This window comes from Trichechus manatus, unplaced genomic scaffold (genome assembly GCF_000243295.1).
Source record: "Trichechus manatus latirostris isolate Lorelei unplaced genomic scaffold, TriManLat1.0 scaffold00069, whole genome shotgun sequence".
Taxonomy (NCBI): domain Eukaryota; kingdom Metazoa; phylum Chordata; class Mammalia; order Sirenia; family Trichechidae; genus Trichechus; species Trichechus manatus.
Window position 1 is genome coordinate 8506936 of NW_004444005.1, and position 17649 is coordinate 8524584.

Consider the following 17649-nt stretch of genomic DNA (forward strand, 5'->3'; position numbering starts at 1 on the left):
GACGCAGGAAGCATCAGAAGAAGATGGAAGGAATACACAGTCACTGTAGCAAAAAGAATTGGTCGATGTTCAACCATTTCAGGAGGTACCTCCCATATGAGCAGCAACCAACGATACTGAAGGAAGAAGTCCGAGCTGCTCTGAAGGCATTGGCGATAAACAAGGCTCCAGGAATTGACAGAATACCAATTTAGATGTTTCAGCAAATGGATGCAGCGCTGGAAGTGCTCACTCGTCCATACCAAGAAATTTGGAAGACAGCTACCCAGCCAACCGACTGGAAGAGATTCATATTTATGCCTATTCCCAAGAAAGGTGATCCAGCTGAATGTGGAAATTATTGAACAACATCATTAATGTTACACGCAAGTAAAATTTTGCTGAAGATCATTCAAAAGCGGCTGCAGCAGTATATCAACAGGGAACTACCAGAAATTCAGGCCAGATTCAGAAGAGAATGTGGAACCAGGGATATTATTGCTGATGTCAAGTGGATCCTGACAGAAAGCAGAGGATACCAGAAAGATGTTTACCTGTGTTTTATTGACTATGCAAAGGCATTCGACTGTGTGGATCATAACAGATTATGGATAATGTTGCCAACAGCGGGAATTCCAGAACACTTAATTGTGCTCATGAGGAACTGTACATAGATCAAGAGGCAGTCATTCAAACAGAAAAATGGGATACTATGTGGTGTAAAGTCAGGAAGGGTGTGCGTCAGGGTTGTATCCTTTCACCATTCCTATTCAGTCTGTATGCTGAGCAAATAATCTGAGAAGCTGGACTATATGAAGAAGAATGGAGCATCAGGATTGGAGGAAGACTCATTAACAACCTGCATTATGCAGATGACACAACCTTGCTTGCTGAAAGTGAAGAGGACTTGAAGCACTTGCTGATGGAGATCAAAAACCACAGCCTTCAATATGGATGACACCTCAACATAAAACAAAAATCCTCACGACTGGACCAGTAAGCAACATCATGATAAATGGAGAAAAGATTGAAGTTATCAAGGATTTCGTTTTACTTGGATCCAAAATCAACACCCATGGAAGCAACATTCAAGAAATCAAAAGACGCATTGCACTGGGCAAATCTGCTGCAAAATACCTCTTTCAAGTGTTGAAGAGCAAAGATGTCACCTTGAAGGCTAAGGTGCAGCTGACCCAAGCCATGGTGTTTTCAGTCACCTCCTATACACGTGAAAGCTGGACGTTGAATAAGGAAGACCGAAGAAGAATTGATGCCTTTGAATTGTGGAGTTGGAGAAGAATATTGAATATACCATGGACTGCCAAAGAACAAACCAGTCTGTCTCGGAAGAAGTACAACCAGAATGTTCCTTAGAAGCAAGGATGGCGAGACTACGTCTCACGTACTTTAGATGTGATGTCAGGAGGGATCAGTCCCTGGAGAAGGACATCATGCTTGGTAGAGGGTCAGTGAAAAAGAGGAAGAACCTCAGTGAGATGGATTGACACAGTGGCTGCAACAATGGGCTGAAGCATAACAACGATTGGGAGGATGGCGCAGGACCAGGCAGTGGTTTGTTCTATTGTACGTAGGGCCGCTATGAGTTGGAACGGACTTGATGGCTCCTAACAGCAACAACATCAGTCTTTGGCTGAAGGGTGAACGTCAGGAGTGACTTCATTACTGAGCAATAAGGGTGTCCGGGGGCCATACTCTTGGGTTGATATTCTTTATTTTATGAACCAATCTGTTATTTAGCTACAAGGTGGCCTCGGAATAGTCTTGGTTCCAAGTTTAAAGGGTATCTCGGGGCGATAGTCTTGGGGAGTCCTTTAGTTTCAACCGGTCCAGTCAGTCTGGACTTTTGAAGAATTTGAGTTCTGTTCCACATTTTGCTCCCATGCTATTAGAGTCCATCTGTTGTGGCCCGGATCAAAACAGTCAGCGGTGGTGGCCGGGCACCATCTAGCTCTTCTGGTCTCAGGGTAGATGAGGTCGTGGTTCCTGTAGACTGTTTATCCAGTAGACTAGTTTCTTCTGAGTCTTTATTTTTCTTCTTTCTCTTTTGCTCCAGATGAGTATAGACTAATAGTTGTTAGATGGCTGCTTGTAAGCTTTTAAGATCCCAGATGGTACTCACCAAACTAGGATGTAGGACGTAACTTTATGAATATATTACACCAGTTGTTCATGTTGTCCCAGTGATGTGGTCTCCTTTTAAACACTGGAATTAATTAAAAAAAGCATGCCATCTGTTTCAAAAGGACTTCACTCTGTGAATTATGCCCTGTAAATAGAATTATTTTTCACTATATGAAGAAAACGTTAGGTTACAGAGAAATCCTGCTTCAGCAAAACGAGTTATGTTAGCTTCAAAGCCTGGCTTTCATGACAAAGGACCATGTGGTCCACAGGGTCAGAAGCATCCCGTGCATGGAGTTTCCGGCCTGGCAGGGCAGCAGGAGCACAGGCCGTGGGAGTGCCAGGCGCAGGCCTGTGATCTCTGTGTGCGAGGCACGGAGAAGGCAGAGGTGAATCGGTCACAGAGGTCGCTGTCCAGGTGGGAGGACTGTGGAGATGGCTGTGTAGGTGCAGTGGGGAAGGCGTGCCCCTGAGAGCAGGGGTGAAGGTGTGGCGGCCTCCCCCACATGGCGGCCCCGTGAGTCCACCCAGCCCAACCCGTGTGGCCGGTGGAAGGGCCCAGCTGGGGTTCCGGTCCTGGAATGTCTCCCAGTGACTTTCTCTTTGGTGTTACTCCCTCCGTCTGGGCCGAAGGGCCTCCCGTTCCTGTGGGGGTGCAGCGCCTGGATGTGGAGCTGGCCGCAGGCCTCACTGCACACCTGTGTCTCCACAGGTTGGTTCCTGTACACTTTGGGCCAGAGAGCCAGGATTGGCGGCCTGAGGGAGCCCTGGTACGTGGTGGAGAAGGACGGCGCCAAGGGTGACGTTTTCGTGGTGAGTGGCACCCGTCCCAGGTGACTGGGTCTGCGCTCAGCAGATCCACGGGTGGGGTGGGGCAGGGGCCTGGACAGCACCTAGGGCAGCAGGGTAGGGCCTTCTGCCTTTCCAGGTGGAGGTGAGACCGGGAGTCCCTCTGAGCAGCAGCCCACCTCCCATTAGTGTCCCTTCTTCCCTGGGGGCCCGAAGCCAGGGTCCCCTCTCAGGCCACTCACACCCCCTAGTGCCTTCTGTGCTGACCCTCAACCAGGATGACACTGTGCGGAGGACCGCGGGGAAGGCCGGGCGGGGGACAGTGGAGGCCGTGCGGGGGACAGTGAAGGCTGTGCGTGCTCACCTCCCTCTTCTGGGGTGCCCCCAGGGACTAGAAGGGCTTGTCTTTAAGTCATTTATTGAGCACTTACTGCGAGCTGGTCCCCTGATCACTGTGTTGGTCCCTATGAACAGACACTGTCTTCTGAGCTTACAAAAGAGGGATGAGACTAGGCGGGATCGAGTAACTGGCCTAAGGTCCCTGGAGAGGAGGTAGCCGCAGGCCTGGGACAGGGGCTGCCCATGGCAGGGCTCAGGAGTAATGAATGAACAAACCGAAGTGGTAGAGGCATTATCTGGTCCGCCGCCTGCCGCCACTGGGGCCCTGAGCCACCACGCTGCACCCCACAAGCGAGCCCAGGGCTGCTTGGCCAGGCGAGGCTCCCCACTCCGGACATCTGGCAGTGTCTGGAGGTGTCTGTGCTTGTCACCGCTGAGTGGAGATGCTCCTGGCATCTAGTGGGCAGAGGCCAGGGTGCTGCTGAACAGGACAGCCCCTCAGCAAAGACTTGTCCACCGAATCTCAGTGCCAGCTGAGAAGCCTGCGGCCGAGACACCGTGGGGTGCTCTGTCAGCGGCGCTGGGGGACCTTCTCCACACGGCCCAAGGCATACACCCTCGGCAGCTAACCCTGAGAGGCACCTCCCGTGAAGAGCTGAGGGCCAAGGAGCCTGAGTTCCATTGCTGACGCAGTGATTGTGAAGTCCAGTGTCTGGTCTGCGAGGAGAACAACCAGAGGGGCCCTCAGCTGACCTCGGTGCGTGGGTGGGCTGTCTTCCCTCTGTAGGCCCTGCAGTCCCCGGAGTTACCGCTGCTGGGCCTGCCTCAGGAGGAGGGGCTGGCACAGACCCTGAGGGTCCCATGTGTCAGTGTTGCAGAGGCTGGAGGCTGGGACCAGGGGCCTCAGAACCACGCCTTGGGGGGCCAGGAGGCCTGAGCAGACCAGCCTAACTCTGAGGTGTGAGCACAGACTCAGATGGTGCCCGCCTGGGGGGGCTGGCGACTGCCTTTCCCTTCTTCCCCTCGGCCAGTGCTGGTGGGCGGGGTTTCTGGGGAGGCCTTTTGGAGAGACGGGCCAGTGGGACCCTGGGGGCCGGCAGCTGGTCCTTCCAGGTCGGGGCCTGCAGCTGGGTCCCACCAGGTCGGGGCCGGCAGCTGGTCCTCCCAGTTCAGGGCCGGCAGCTGGGTCCCCTGGTGGCACAGGGCTTATGAGCTCAGCTGCTAACCAAGATGTCGGCAGTTCCAATCCACCAGCTGCTCCCCGGAAAGCCTGTTGCAGTTCTGCTCTGTCCTGTAGGGTCATTATGAGCCGGAGTCGACTCGATGGCAGTGGGTTTGGTTTTTTGAGTACAGTCATCAGGGCACGCTTGCTCTGATGAGTGCTGAGGCGGGCTGGGTGCAGCCCTCCGTGGTCACAACCTGGCGTTCCACCCACAGGCCCCGCGGATGGACCACCCTGCCCTGTACCGGGACCTGCTGCGCACCAACCGCGTGCACTGGGTCACAGAGGGGCCGCCGGCCGCCCTGGTCCGCGACAAGATGATGGAGTGCCACTTCCGCTTCCGCCACCAGATGGCGCTAGGTGACTGAGCGGGAGAGGCCGTCCTGGAGCCGCAGCTGGGGCCAGAGGCCGCTGGGGGCCGAGCTTTCTGGGGCCAGAGGAGGCTCTTGGGACAGCGGGGATTCGACCGTAAGCAGGACAGCCCCTCATTGTTCAGAGCATGTGAAGTAACAAAGCCCCGTCCTCCCTGCCATGGGGAGAGGCTGGGGGCGTCTGCTGCTGAGCCCCGGGAGGCTGGGCTGGGGCCCTGCCCTGCCCCGATGGGGGTGATACTGGAGGTCCCGCTGAGCAGCAGTCCCCCCTCCTTCCCTGGGGGCCCAAGGCTAGCCCCTCTCTAAGGCCACTCTCGCCCCCTAGTGCCTTGTGTGCTGACCCTCAACCAGGACGGCACCGTGTGGGTGACCGCAGTGAAGGCTGTGCGGGCGCTCACCCCCGGGCAGGTGAGTGTGGCCCCGGGGCTGTGGGCTGTCGGGGGTGGGGGGGCAGGTGGTGCGCCCAGCCCTGCAGTGGCCCCTGATGGAGGAGGTGATGCCCAGCGGGACACAGGAAGGTGGCTGTGGGCTGTGGCTGGCATGTGGTGGGGGTCTTCAAGCCTCTGTCTTCCATGAGACGGGCATTAACAAAGCCCATTCACCACCCTGGTTTACTGGGGAGGGAGCTGGGGCTCAGATGGTGCCCCCTCCACCCCAGTGACAACAATGATGGGATCGTGGCAGCCATCCCCTTGGACCTCAGCTCTCCCTGCTCAGCATGGGGGGCCTAGCTCCACCCACCCGGCTGGGCCCCAGGGCAGGGACAGAACTGGGAGAGGCACCAGGCTTGTGCTCAGGGAGGCAGTGGGATGGGCACCCTGTGGGGCAGAGTGTGCAGGGCCTCCAAGGAGGGGGGTGCGAGCTAGAGCCTGGGTGGAGGCAGTGTGAGGGGCTGGGGGCTCTCCTAAGGCCAGTAGCTGGTTGGGACTTGGGGGCCCCCAGGGAGCCTTGGGGGAGGGGGCTGAAGCTCCCTCCAGCCCCACTGCCAGAATCCCCAGGGCTGCAGAGACCTACTGGTGTGGGAGGGCCTTGTGACCATCCACTCAGGGAAGGGGCCCCGACCCTGACCTCCCTTCCTAATGAAGCTGCTGGAGCGCCAGCCCTTCCTCTCCCTCCATCCGCCTCAGGCCTGTCACCAGCCAGCTTGGCCCCCTCCCCCGACACTGGGCCCTGCAGGCTGGTGACCGGCCTCTCTGCCCTGCAGTTTGCCGTGTTCTACAAGGGGGACGAGTGCCTGGGCAGCGGGAAGATCCTGAGGCTGGGGCCATCCGCCTACACACTGCAGAGGGGCAGGAGCAGGTCCCGAGCGGCCTCCGAGGGCTCCAGCGATGGGGCAGGCCCAGGCCCCACGCCCTGACCCGCCGCGGGGCTGCCCGCTGCTGCTGCTGCCGCCGCCAAGCTGAGGGAGCGAGCCGGGGCCGGGCGTGATGGGCACGGCTGCTGCTGCCCGACCCACAGAAGCCCGGCCGGATCGCCGCCCCAGTCCCGGGCAGGCCGGCCAAGGTTGCGAAGACCCTCTGGAGCCCGGGGAGGACCCCGGGAGGCCAGGCCTATCTTCTCTGAGTTGGAATCCAGCCTGAAGCATTTACTGGCCAGTGGGTCTGTTCCAAGAGCCCTGTTTATAGTGTGCTCTTCACGCCTGCCCCCGTAGGGCTCCCACCCGCCAGCCTGTGGGCCGATGTGGGACGGTGGTGAATAAAATCATGTCTGGCATGTGGAGTCTGACAGACCCCGGTAGGACTGAGACCCACAGCGGGCACCGTTTGGGGAGCTGCCATAGCACTGACCTCCCGTCTGACTGTGGAAAGGGGGTGGGTGGGACGGGAGTGTGACGAATCCCTGTCCCTCCCCCAGGTTCAGAGCCCACCACTCTCCCCTCCGCTCACCTGGGCTGACCAGGTGCTTCTGTGGACCTGACGGGCCTGGGAGGGAGGTGGGGCAGCTGCACTGGCCACCCCCGTGAGGGCCCCAGGGCTGGCGCCCCTACCTGTGGAACATCTGCCCCACGTACCCTGCCATCCAGAGTGTGATGGCCTCAAGCTCTAAGTCCCAACATGGCAAGGTCATGCCTAGGGTGTCTGAGGGCAGGACAAGGCCCACCTGAGGGGCATTCCCTGTTTGTAGTCCCCAGGCCCACCTAAAGGGCAGCCCCCCCATTGCAGTCCCCAGGCCCCGAGGCTCACCTGAGGGGTGGCTCCCACTGCAGTCCCCAGGCCCCGAGGCCCCCCTGAAGGGCAGCCCCCACTGCAGTCCCCAGGCCCCGAGGCCCCCCTGAAGGGCAGCCCCCACTGCACTCCCCAGGCCCCCCTGAAGGGCAGGCCCCCCTGAAGGGCAGGCCCCGAGGCCCCCCTGAAGGGTGGCCCCCACTGCAGTCCCCAGGCCCCGAGGCCCCCCTGAAGGGTGGCCCCCACTGCAGTCCCCAGGCCCCGAGGCCCCCCTGAAGGGTGGCCCCCACTGCAGTCCCCAGGCCCCGAGGCCCCCCTGAAGGGTGGCCCCCACTGCAGTCCCCAGGCCCCGAGGCCCACCTGAAGGGTGGCCCCTTGCAGAGGGCCTGGCACCAGGCAGGCCAGTGGTGTGGAAACCAGACTGAGGAGCCCTTGGTTCCAGGGACGGGCTGCGGGGGGCAGGCTGGTGAATGACATTCTTAACCAGAGAAGGCCAACCCCAGGTCAGCACCTGCGGGTACTGTGCCCCTTCCCTGCCCCGTCACTGAGGGATCCCTAGGTGCCGCTGCTTCCCTAGGTCAGCATCTATGGGTACAGCACCCCTTCCCCTGCCTCCTGTCACTGAGGGATCCCTGGGTGCCCCTGCTTCCCCAGAGCTTACTGGGACATCAGCCCGTGGGAGGTGCGAGCGTGTGCTGTGGTGGGGAGGGTGGCAGGGTAGGTGCTGAGACCCAGCGGGAGCAGCCTCGCGGGTGAGAATGAGCCAGCCGGCTTTTGAGTGGCCGTGCTGAGTGGGGCAGGCTGTGACCCTGGAGTGACCTCGGCTCGCCACAGCTGGTTGAAAGGCGCCTCTGGAGCAGGGTTGGGGGGGAAGTTTGGAGACACAGCCGGGCCTCCCCATCCACTCTGTGAGTGGTCACCCAACCAATGACTGGTCCATACCCACTGCCTCCACTTCCCTGCCACTCTGGGGTGGGCGCAGGGTCAGTGCTTGTCCCAGGCTTCCTGCAGCCTGTGCCCTGAGGACCCAGGTGTGGGTCCTGGACCCAAGGACCTGCCCCTGCCCTGGGCGAGGCGCTCAGCTGCAGGGCTCCCCTCCTCTCCCTGGCCTCAGGCCCTGTGGGGACTAGAAGTGGTTTCCCTGTCTCTGGATTAGATGGCCCTCGACTGGAGACAGGAGCCCCTGGGTGGCGCAGACGGTTAAGCACTCGACTACTGGCTGAAATGATGGTTTGAACCCACCTGGAGGCACCTCAGAAGACAGGCCTGGTGATCTGCTTCTGAAAGTTCCCAGTCATTGAAACCCTGTGGAGCAGGTCTACTCTGCACATGTGGGGTCACCATGAGTTGGGATCAACTCAACAGCAACCACCGCCGACCAGAGGCAGCAGCTCCTTCAGCCCACCCTGAGGACCACCTGGCCAGCGCCTGCTGGGAGGGACGCCCTGCCCTCGGGGTTCCGGGGACAAGTCCCCTCCCACCACATTGCTCCCCGTTCCCTGGGGCTCAGAGCCATCAGGACAGTGACAACGGGGCTCTGCTGGTGCAGGCAGGGCCATGCCCGGGGTCGGGTGCCCTCCAGGGAGCAGGTCACAGGGCTCCACCGGCCTCCTGACGTCCCACAGCCACGTTCCCTCTAGCCTGGCAGCTAACTGGGGGAGGGGGAGCAGCAAGAGCAGGGGGGAGCGGGGGCCTTGGGGCACAGCCCACCGCTAGTGCCCATGTGCACGCACCGCGAACACCCAGAGCCCCAGCCCGGCAGGCCTGTCTCCCCAGAACCCACCCTGCTGCAAGGGAGGCTGGGAATGGGGCGGGGCGGGGTGGGTGGGGGGAGCAGGCCTGGGGCTCCGCTGGCCTGGGCGAGTGGGAGGATTGGCCTGGAAGGGACGTGAGCAGAGGAGGGCTGTGATCTGCTTTATGTTTGGAGGAAAGACCCCTTTGGCGGCTGTGTGAACTACAGACAAGGGGAGAGGCGTGGGCTGGGTGGCCGGCGGGGAGGAGGGCTGGGTTAGGAAATGCAGAGTAAGAGGCTGGACACAGAGGGTCCAGGACAGAAAGGCTGATGGGCTTGACCCCTGACCACTGCAGGAGGGGTATGTTCTGCTTGGTCTGGAAGCTGGGCAGTGGCAGGGAGAAGTGTGTCCAGGTGCCCTGAGCTTTCAGCATGCATCAGGATGGGGGCCACACAGTCGTGGCGTACGCTCCAGACAGCGGGTCCTCCTGTGAGGACAGCTGGTGGAAAGGGCTGATGCCACCCTGGGGACTTCATCCCAGCAGGTGGCCCCTTCCTTGGGCCTGGTGTCGGGAGGCCATGGGCCACTGGGCAGCTCTGGCCTTGAGCCAAGGCACGGTGGTGGCAACTGCAGACAGAGGCCAGGCCTGACGGGCTTCGTGGGCCGGGGGCTGGTGGGGGCCCATGTGGGGTGACAGGCTGTGGTGCAGCAGCCCTGGCCCCTCTGCAGTGGGGCCCGTGAAGGGTAGAACCCCGCCTGGATTAAAGGACTCTTACCGTCCTCTGTCCCAAGAAGTCAGAGACTCCTTGGATCAGGGAGACATGGCTGCAGGGACAGAGCTGTCCGAGGAGCCGTGGAAGTGACCGCATCACACTGGCCTGCTGCCACACTTGCGCACACTGGGCAGCCTGAGAGGAGCCGGGGTCTCCCAGGGCCTCCCACACGGCAAAGCGAAGCTGCGTCCCTTGGAGCATCCTGCCAGCAGGGCAAAGGGAGATGCCTGAGTTCTCTGACGGAGAAGACACAGCACGTCTGAGGAGCTGCCTCCTCCCCTCCTCAAGCAGCACCCCCACTCCCCTGGGCCCCTCCCTGGGTCCGGCCTCCCCGCTGGGTGCCCCATGCCCTGGGGCCCATTCTTCCTTCTGCTAGCAGGGAGCTCCTTGCTGGTTGGAGGGCTCAGACCCTGGCCGTGACTGCGCACACGCCCTGGGCGAGCCCCTCTCAACACTGCCAGGTGTCCCCAGTGGTCCCCACGCAGCCGATGGAGAACTGGGCCCCAGAGGTGAAGGGCCAGTGGCCAGGCAGGCAGGGTGGGCAGGCTGGGCCCCAGCGGGTGTCTCCAGGCCAGACCCTGCCAGGGGGCCTGCTCAGCCCCAGCTAGAAGGGAGACCACAGCTGGGGACCAGACAGGCCCATAGTGTCCCCGCGGGCCCTGGGGACCCTCTGCGCAGCTGGGCACGGGGCGGGGCTGAAACTCCGCCTTTGTTCTGCCAGCTCTGAGGGAGGCACGGGCCTCCATGGGGTCAGGTTTCCTGGCTTCACTGCTGGGCGCTGGGCCTCATGCCTGGGACTGAGTCTGCACTGGGCCCCTCGGGTACCCCAGGGTGCCCAGTCTGACCCACTCCGGGGCTGACCATGATACAGAAACGCCACCGATGCCAGTGGGGTGATAGGAGAGAGGCACGAGCCAGCGCTGCCCCTCTGGCCCCCAGCCTCCCCCAGGCTTCTCCTTCAGGCCCAGCCTGCCTCCCATGTCCCCTTAGGCCACACCCCAATTCTGCAAGGCCCTTGGGTGGCACCTTGGAGGTAGACTGAGATCCTGAGGGCAGAAGCTGATGACCGGGGCCACTGTTAGGGCCCGCTGGGACCTCTGGCCTCTCCCCACTGCCTGCCCCAGAACTCCACAGCTCCTGGGGGCATCGGTCTCCGGGACTTGGGCAGGCTGAGGGTGCCTAGGAGGGGCTGGGGCCAAAAAGTAGGGCATGCACTGCCCCCTCCCTCCCCCAGGGCATCCCACCGCCACCCCTGCTGATCAGGAGAAGGGGAGGAAATGAAAAACTAGTCCTGGGCCCTGCGCTAGATGCTTCACATGTCTGCTCTCTGCTCTTACAAAAATGAAAGCCTCGTCCTCCTCGCTCGGCCTCGCCAGGAGCAGGTCAGGGCCCTCGCTGCCCCCCGCCCCCACTGACACAGATCTCAGAAGGGTTCAGCTTCACACCTGTAAGGCTGCTTCCTAGCCCTGGTCTGGTCCCAAACACTTGGGGCCTGCCTTCTGCCAGCAGGCCCTACTCCTCCTCTGGGCTCCACCCAGAACCACCCCGACCCCTGATGGGCCCTCTGTCCTCAGGCCAGGCCAGGCTGCTTCCCCACTCCTCCATCAGCCAGGCCCTGGAGGCCGGCTCAGGTTCGGCTCTGAGCTCCAGTCAGGAAGGGCATGTGGACTGTTGGGAACTTCTGACACGTTGTCATCCACAGGTGGAGGCCATTTGTGCTCCCCAGACATAACACAGTTAACAGTGCTCTGCTAATGGATAGGCTGGAGGTTCAAGTCCACCCAGAGGCACCTCATAAGACAGGCCTGGCCATCTACTTCTGAGAAATCAGTCACTGAAAACCAGGGCTTCGAACCTGCTTGGAACGGTTCAGTAATTGCCGACATAAATGAGGGCAGCGTATGCGTTGCATAGCAACCAAAACTATTGCTGTGGGATTTTGACCTCAGTAGGAGGCAAATAGTGGTGCCCCACTCGAAGAATGGATCCCAAAAGTTTCAGGAGCCTGATGTGGGAGATTGGATTATTGGCAGGACTGTGGAGAGCAACACACGTTCAAAGTGGCATAGTTGGCCACAATCTTCGAGCCAGGCATAGCTGTTTTTTCCCTGTTGGCATCAAAATCCCACGGGCAGCAGATTTGGTTGCTATGCAACACGTACGCTGCTCTCATTTATGTTATCAATTACTGAACTGTTCCGAACCAGTTTGAAGCCCTGCTGAAAACCCTATGGAGCACAAGTCTACTTTGATACACATGTGGGCGCCATGAGTCAGAATCAACTGGTAACTCAGGCTTGTGTTACCCTGAGGAGTTGGCTACTTTATCTAGAAACGCACTGGGTCAGGGCTGAAGGCAGCTTCAGCCTGTGTAGGTCCCAGGTGTGCTGAGGGCTGGGGAGGGAATGAGCCCAGGCACCCAGGACGCCAGGGGTTACTCTCTTGGGACTTCACCAGGCACCTCCTCAGGTTGGCTTCCACCTCAGCTTCTCCAGGCCCAGCAGCAGGGCAGAAGCTCTCCTCAGGTGACCCCCAGCCCCCGGGCTCAGGAGGCCACAGGCAGCACAGTTAGACACTCAGGACTTGGGCTGCGCCCCCATTCTGCAGTGAAGGGGCAGGCAGCCATGGTCCTGGCCACAAGGAGGAGATAAAGGGCAAGAGGCAAGCTTTCCTCAGAGCTGGTCTCTTCAGAGTTTTATAGCTGACAATTCTGAATCCAGAGAGCAATGACTGAACGCCCTGAAAAGTGACAGGGGAGGACACCAAAGCTTGAAAAATGACCCTGGGGTGTGTGGCGGATGTTCCTGGTCTTTTTTTCTCTCCTAAATTTGACCCGAGGGAGGCCCCATCTCTGGACCCACACAGCAGGCCTCAGGGCAAGGACTCCAAGAGAGGAGGGTGGGGACCCTGTTATTCTCTCTTTCCTCTCACGCTTGTCCCTGCAAGTGGCCCAAGTTGGGTGGACGTGTGAGACAGTGTCGCAGGTGACCAAAACTCTGAGAGAACCCATCTTTCTGGACAGAGGAACCAAGCAAAGGGGCCCCGGGAGATGAAAAGTGTGGGGTAAATCCCTAACAGACTGGGGGTGTGGAGCCCTCAATTTCCCCTAAGTACTAACACAGCCCCAGCTCATCCTCCAGCTTCATATGTCTGGAACAGACCAGAGCAGCCAGCAAAGGCTTTGCAAGCAGAACTCTGCCATTAACTGCTGGCCCAGTCCCAGGCTGACCCAGTGCAGCCAAGCAAAGGCTCTGAAGTCTGGAAAGAAAGTGGGACCACTGCTGGATGCTAGTGGTCGGAATCTAACGGGGTGGCTTGCCTAGTAAAAATATTTACAACTAAAATTGTTTAAATTAATCAATTAAAACTAAATATTACGTTTTAATAGTTATGTGCCATATGTTTAATAGTTTGAATGTTATGTTTAAAAAACAAAATTGTTTATAATTAACATAATTATAAATTAAATTTGTAAATACAACTAATCAATAAAAAATTAATAAAGTAACGAATTATTGATAAAATGATTATTAATAAATAAAAAATTGACTATTCATTATCACTAATCACCAAATATTCAGCGCTAATTATTAAATTATTTATTACTAACTGATTATCAATAATGGATAACTTAAAAATTATTTAATAATTTTATTTATTAGATAAATTAGTAAGTAAAAATTTGCCAGAGGCACTTAACAGGGCCCAGAGTCTCATAATATCCAAAATATTGGTTGAGGATTCTATCTGAAATTACTCCACATACAAAGAACCAAGAAAATGTAATCGAGTTTCAAGGGAAAAGACAAGCAACAGATTCCAGCCCCAAGCTGATCCAGACATTTGAATTCTCTCTTTCATGACCAGAGGCACATACAGCACCTACCTACATTTCCCAGCTCTCAGGTTTCCTGGGAAGCTGCTTTCCCACCGACAGTGCATGCTGACCTGTGTAACTCTCTGAAACCAAAGAGATGGTGCGCGCTGCAGATCACTGTTTTTATAGTGTATTGTACTTGGTGGTGCAGCCCGGAGCTGCGACTGTGCAAAACGTTTCTCTCTTTTGGCTTAGACCTTGTAAGTGTATTTCTGGGTTCCTTTGCATTATTTGGGGCCCTGGTGGGGCAGTGGTTAAGAGTTTGGCTGCTAACCAAAAGGTTGGCAGTTCAAATCCACCAGCCGCTCCTTGGAAACCCTGTGGGGCAGTTCTACTCTGTCCTAAAGGGTCACTATGAGTTGGAAGAGACTCGACAGCAAGAGTATTTTTTTTTTTTTTAGTTTTGCATTATTTGGAAGTTGCATTTCTCGAGATGATGCCATGTTCACACAAATACCACGTTTTCAGGCACCACACATTGTATGTACCTGTCAAGGGATCTAGAAGGTGAAAGACAGTACAGGGGAAATATGCGTCCCACAGAATCCTATCCCAGAGTGCAGAGTGACAAGTGTGTCCCACAGAATCCTACCCCAAGAGTCCACAGGGACAGGTGTGTCCCACATAATCCTGAGTCCAGAGGGATATATGTTCCCTACATAACATATATCAAAATCCGTATTTCATAATAACATTTCAGAAATGCTTCTTGATTCAGCATGCCTTCCATTAATGAAAACACATATCAACAAAAAATTCAAAGCAGAAAATAACTGGGTCATGAAAGGGTTATGTGACGAAGCCTGTAAAGCAACTGATAGAACCATGTTCCATAAGCCAAAAGCAAATACTCTTGAAATGAACGGACAACTACAAGTCCTCAGCAGAGAAACAAAAATGACAGGAAGGAACTAAGTGGAAATTTTTAGAACTTAAATTCACAATAGATGAATCAAAAAAATTCCTGGATAGGCTCAGTCGCAGAATGGAGTTGACGGAGAGGGAATCAGTGAACTTGATCAATCACTAGAAGTTATGAAATCTGGAGAGAGAAAAAGAAGTATGAAAGAAGACGGAAGAAACCTCAGGGACACCTGGAACAATAACATTCATGCCATTGGAGTCTCAGAAGGAGACAGAAATTGGTGCAGAAAAAATATTTGAAGAAACAATGCCAAAATACTTCCCAAATTTGGTGAAAGACAGAAACACACAGATTGAAGTAGCTCAGGAAACCCCGAACAGGGCCTGCACATCCAGGCTGTGGTGGGCCTGAAGAATGAGCAGAAAGTTCTGGTACAGTGCTCCCCGGGGGCCTGTCATCAGCATCCCACAAGGGTCCTGCCAGCACCCTGTAAATGGCCCCTCCCACAGCACCTTAGAAAGGGGGCGGGGCGGGGAAGTGGGGGGAAAACCAGCACAAACACAAGTACAAATTCAAAAATCTTAATTTATTGTAGACTCTTTTCTCATTTGTGCCGTAATTCCAGTGTTTTGAACATTAATAAATATACATTTGTTAAAACGAAAAACAAAACCTCCAGTGTCTCTCTCATAAAGTTTTAAGTCATAAAAATAGGTTTAAATTTTTTCTCTCTTAACAAGACCGACAGTTGTTTTTTGGTAATGGTTCCGATCCAGTGAAGCGCTAACATGGGGCAGAGTCCAGTTCATACCAAAGTGGAGTGTTCAAAGACCCAAAAGTAGGAAAACCCTCTTTTCACTTAGAAAACGCCTCGGTGGTGTTAACATTGACAGAGACCACGCACCCAGGAAGGCACATTTGTAATTCACTCAGGCACAAGGACCTCGGGATGGGTTTCACTTCGTGTTGAGTGTTAAGTTAGGCCGCGTTCTGATACGCTTTTCCTCTCCTGCAATCATTCGGCAACAATGTTTGCATTTTCATCTGAATAAAACATGAAATGTACACGTGTTTGCATCAGCTGTGCTGACTGTTTATTCGGACACCTCATTTGAGGAGCAAAGGCAACACTGAAATAGAATGTGTCTGAACGACTCTGGGCCCCATGCCACAGCCCGCAGGCCACGCCGTGCTGGTGCCCACGGTGGGACAGTCCCAGCTGGTCCTCGGTGTGAATTTCCAAGGCAGTGTGGTAACCATTGAAAAGCGTGGCTCTGGTTTTGTCCCGCTGCACAATTGGCCATTTGAAGTAAAACGAAGTAACTGGCCAGACCCTGCGGATGGGACTTAAGCCCGCCTGGAGATCCTTGGCGTCTAGGAGAGCTGGGAAGTTGGCAGGAAGAACTGTGACACCTGGGGAGACCCAGGCGTCTGTCAGAGTCAGGAACACATGAACGAGAGCAGAAGGACAAAGGAATTGACTGGGCAGGGCCCCAGGGAGGCCTGAGGGCGGACCAGCAAAGGGCAAGTCACACCGGTGTGTGAATCATGGCCTTGCCCTAAGCCCCGGGTTGTCCCTCCACAGCCCTCAGGCAGCTGGGAGCCAGGAGCAAACACACTGACAAACTCGCCTTGAGCGCAGGAGGCTGCCCTGAATGCCCGCGGTTCCTCAGCTGCTTGCTGACGTCATAGCAGGGACTTCCGTCTGACGACTCCTGATGCACCTCACGCTGCTGATTTGCTGGCATGCTCGCCGCTACATCCGTGCGTGCCCGACGCCAGGACGACTGTGCAATCTTTCTTACATGAAAAAGAGTGAGGATCGACCCACAACCTCTCAGTACAGACGTAAAACATACAGTCTTCACAGTCCCAGCATCCCGTACAAATCTGTGAGCATCTGCGCCCGCTCATCACAGCAGAGCTGTTCAGGACACGTGGTGCCTTTGCAGAGGGCTGCTGAGGCTGCTGCCGTGGGCCTGACGCCCACACGGGTGGATGGCCTCTGGTCCTCGGTCTGCCCTGCACCCCCGAACGCTGGCGGGCGTCGGCCTGGCCTGCTGGCGCCCCTGCTGTGAGCTTCTGGATGGGCCAGCGGCACAACGGTGGCTCTGTTGCGTCTGAGGACACGTCTCCCTCGAGCCTGTGGCCTTTGGCACTTGTCACGGGGTCTGATGGGCCCAAGCCCCAGGGGTGGAGGAGGGTCCTGGCGCTGCCACTATGGGGGGGCCCACACACAGGGCCTGCCTCACTCGAAGGACAGTGCCCCCTGGGCTCCGAGGTCGAAGGTGTGCTGCACAGAGACCCGTGTGGAGTGACGGACGCGCCTCATGGTTTCCTGATGGTTCAAATTGAAGTTTCATTACTGCCTCTGTTCATGGGAAGAAGCCGGGAGGGTCAGTCAGGAGCCGTGCTGGGGGAGGAGGGGGACAGCCAGGCTCCATGGAGGGCAGGGGTGGGCGAGCACCTGACTACTGACACCTGGTATGCTGGAGGGCTGGGCTGACGCGGTCCCCCAACGTCAGCCCCAGCGCGCAAGAAGCATCAAGGCTGGAAACAAAACATCCTCATATTGGCCCTTGGAGGCGGTTCCGAAGGCCTGGCCTGTTCGCTCCCAGGGACGTGAGCCAGGAGGGGCGTGGGGAGAGGACACCCCTACAGCTGGGTCTCAGGGGGACTCCAGAGGTCTGGCTATGCCAGCCCCCACGGGGCCTGACAGTGATTTCGTTCCCACCTGACCTGAGCTGAATCCCCTCCGCCACCACCCCCTCCCCTAGCCAGGGAAGGAGAGGGGACACCTGGGCTCCACAGAGGCCAGCAAGACCACAGACACCCAGCACATGGGGGGGTCACTCGAGGGTCACTCACTCCGAGTCGGCACCATTGGCCTGGGCGCTTCCCGCCCGCACGTGCATGGCCACCCCGTTGAGGTGCTCTCGCGCCGGCTCCCGGGGCGGTGGGCTCTTGACCGTGACGCTGCAGTCCACGGGGGCGCGTGACCCCCCGTCACCGGAGGCCAGGGAGGACGTCCGCGAGGAGCCGGCGCTCTGGTCCCCGTCGGCCAGCTTCTCTCGCAGTCGGGTTTTCAGGGTCTTCTCGGTCAGCGGGGGTGGGTAGGTGACCTTGTTTTTCAAGATGCCTGGGCCGAGGAGATAGGCGGTCACTTCCAGGAATGGTGGGGCCAGCTCGGAGATGGATCGGCCCCTGCAGGTCTGAGCCAGGCTTCGGCCGCTGTTGGTCCCCCACTCTGCACCGTGGTTCTCCAGGGACTGCACCCAGCCCCCAGGTCCCCACCCTCGGGACGAGGGACCGCCCCCGGGGCCCCCAGCCCTAAGGACGAGGGACCGCCCCCGGGGGCCCCAGCCCTAAGGACGAGGGACCGCCCCCGGGGCCC

The 17649-nt window shown here is 57.5% G+C and overlaps 2 protein-coding genes across 2 annotated transcripts in view; one reads left to right on the forward strand and one right to left on the reverse strand.

Annotated features, from left to right (window-relative positions):
- The window catches only part of TRMU (tRNA mitochondrial 2-thiouridylase), a 32780-nt gene extending 26517 nt beyond the window's left edge, over window positions 1-6263 (forward strand). Inside the window, exons 8-11 of the mRNA XM_004380064.2 lie at window positions 2834-2934; window positions 4687-4831; window positions 5168-5250; window positions 6047-6263. Coding sequence (XP_004380121.1) covers window positions 2834-2934; window positions 4687-4831; window positions 5168-5250; window positions 6047-6199 — 482 coding nt within the window. The 3' untranslated portion in view covers window positions 6200-6263. The remainder of the gene's footprint in view (window positions 1-2833; window positions 2935-4686; window positions 4832-5167; window positions 5251-6046) is intronic.
- A 10856-nt stretch (window positions 6264-17119) lies between these two features.
- The window catches only part of CELSR1 (cadherin EGF LAG seven-pass G-type receptor 1), a 194138-nt gene continuing 193608 nt past the window's right edge, over window positions 17120-17649 (reverse strand). Inside the window, exon 38 of the mRNA XM_004380065.1 lies at window positions 17120-17394. Coding sequence (XP_004380122.1) covers window positions 17120-17394 — 275 coding nt within the window. The remainder of the gene's footprint in view (window positions 17395-17649) is intronic.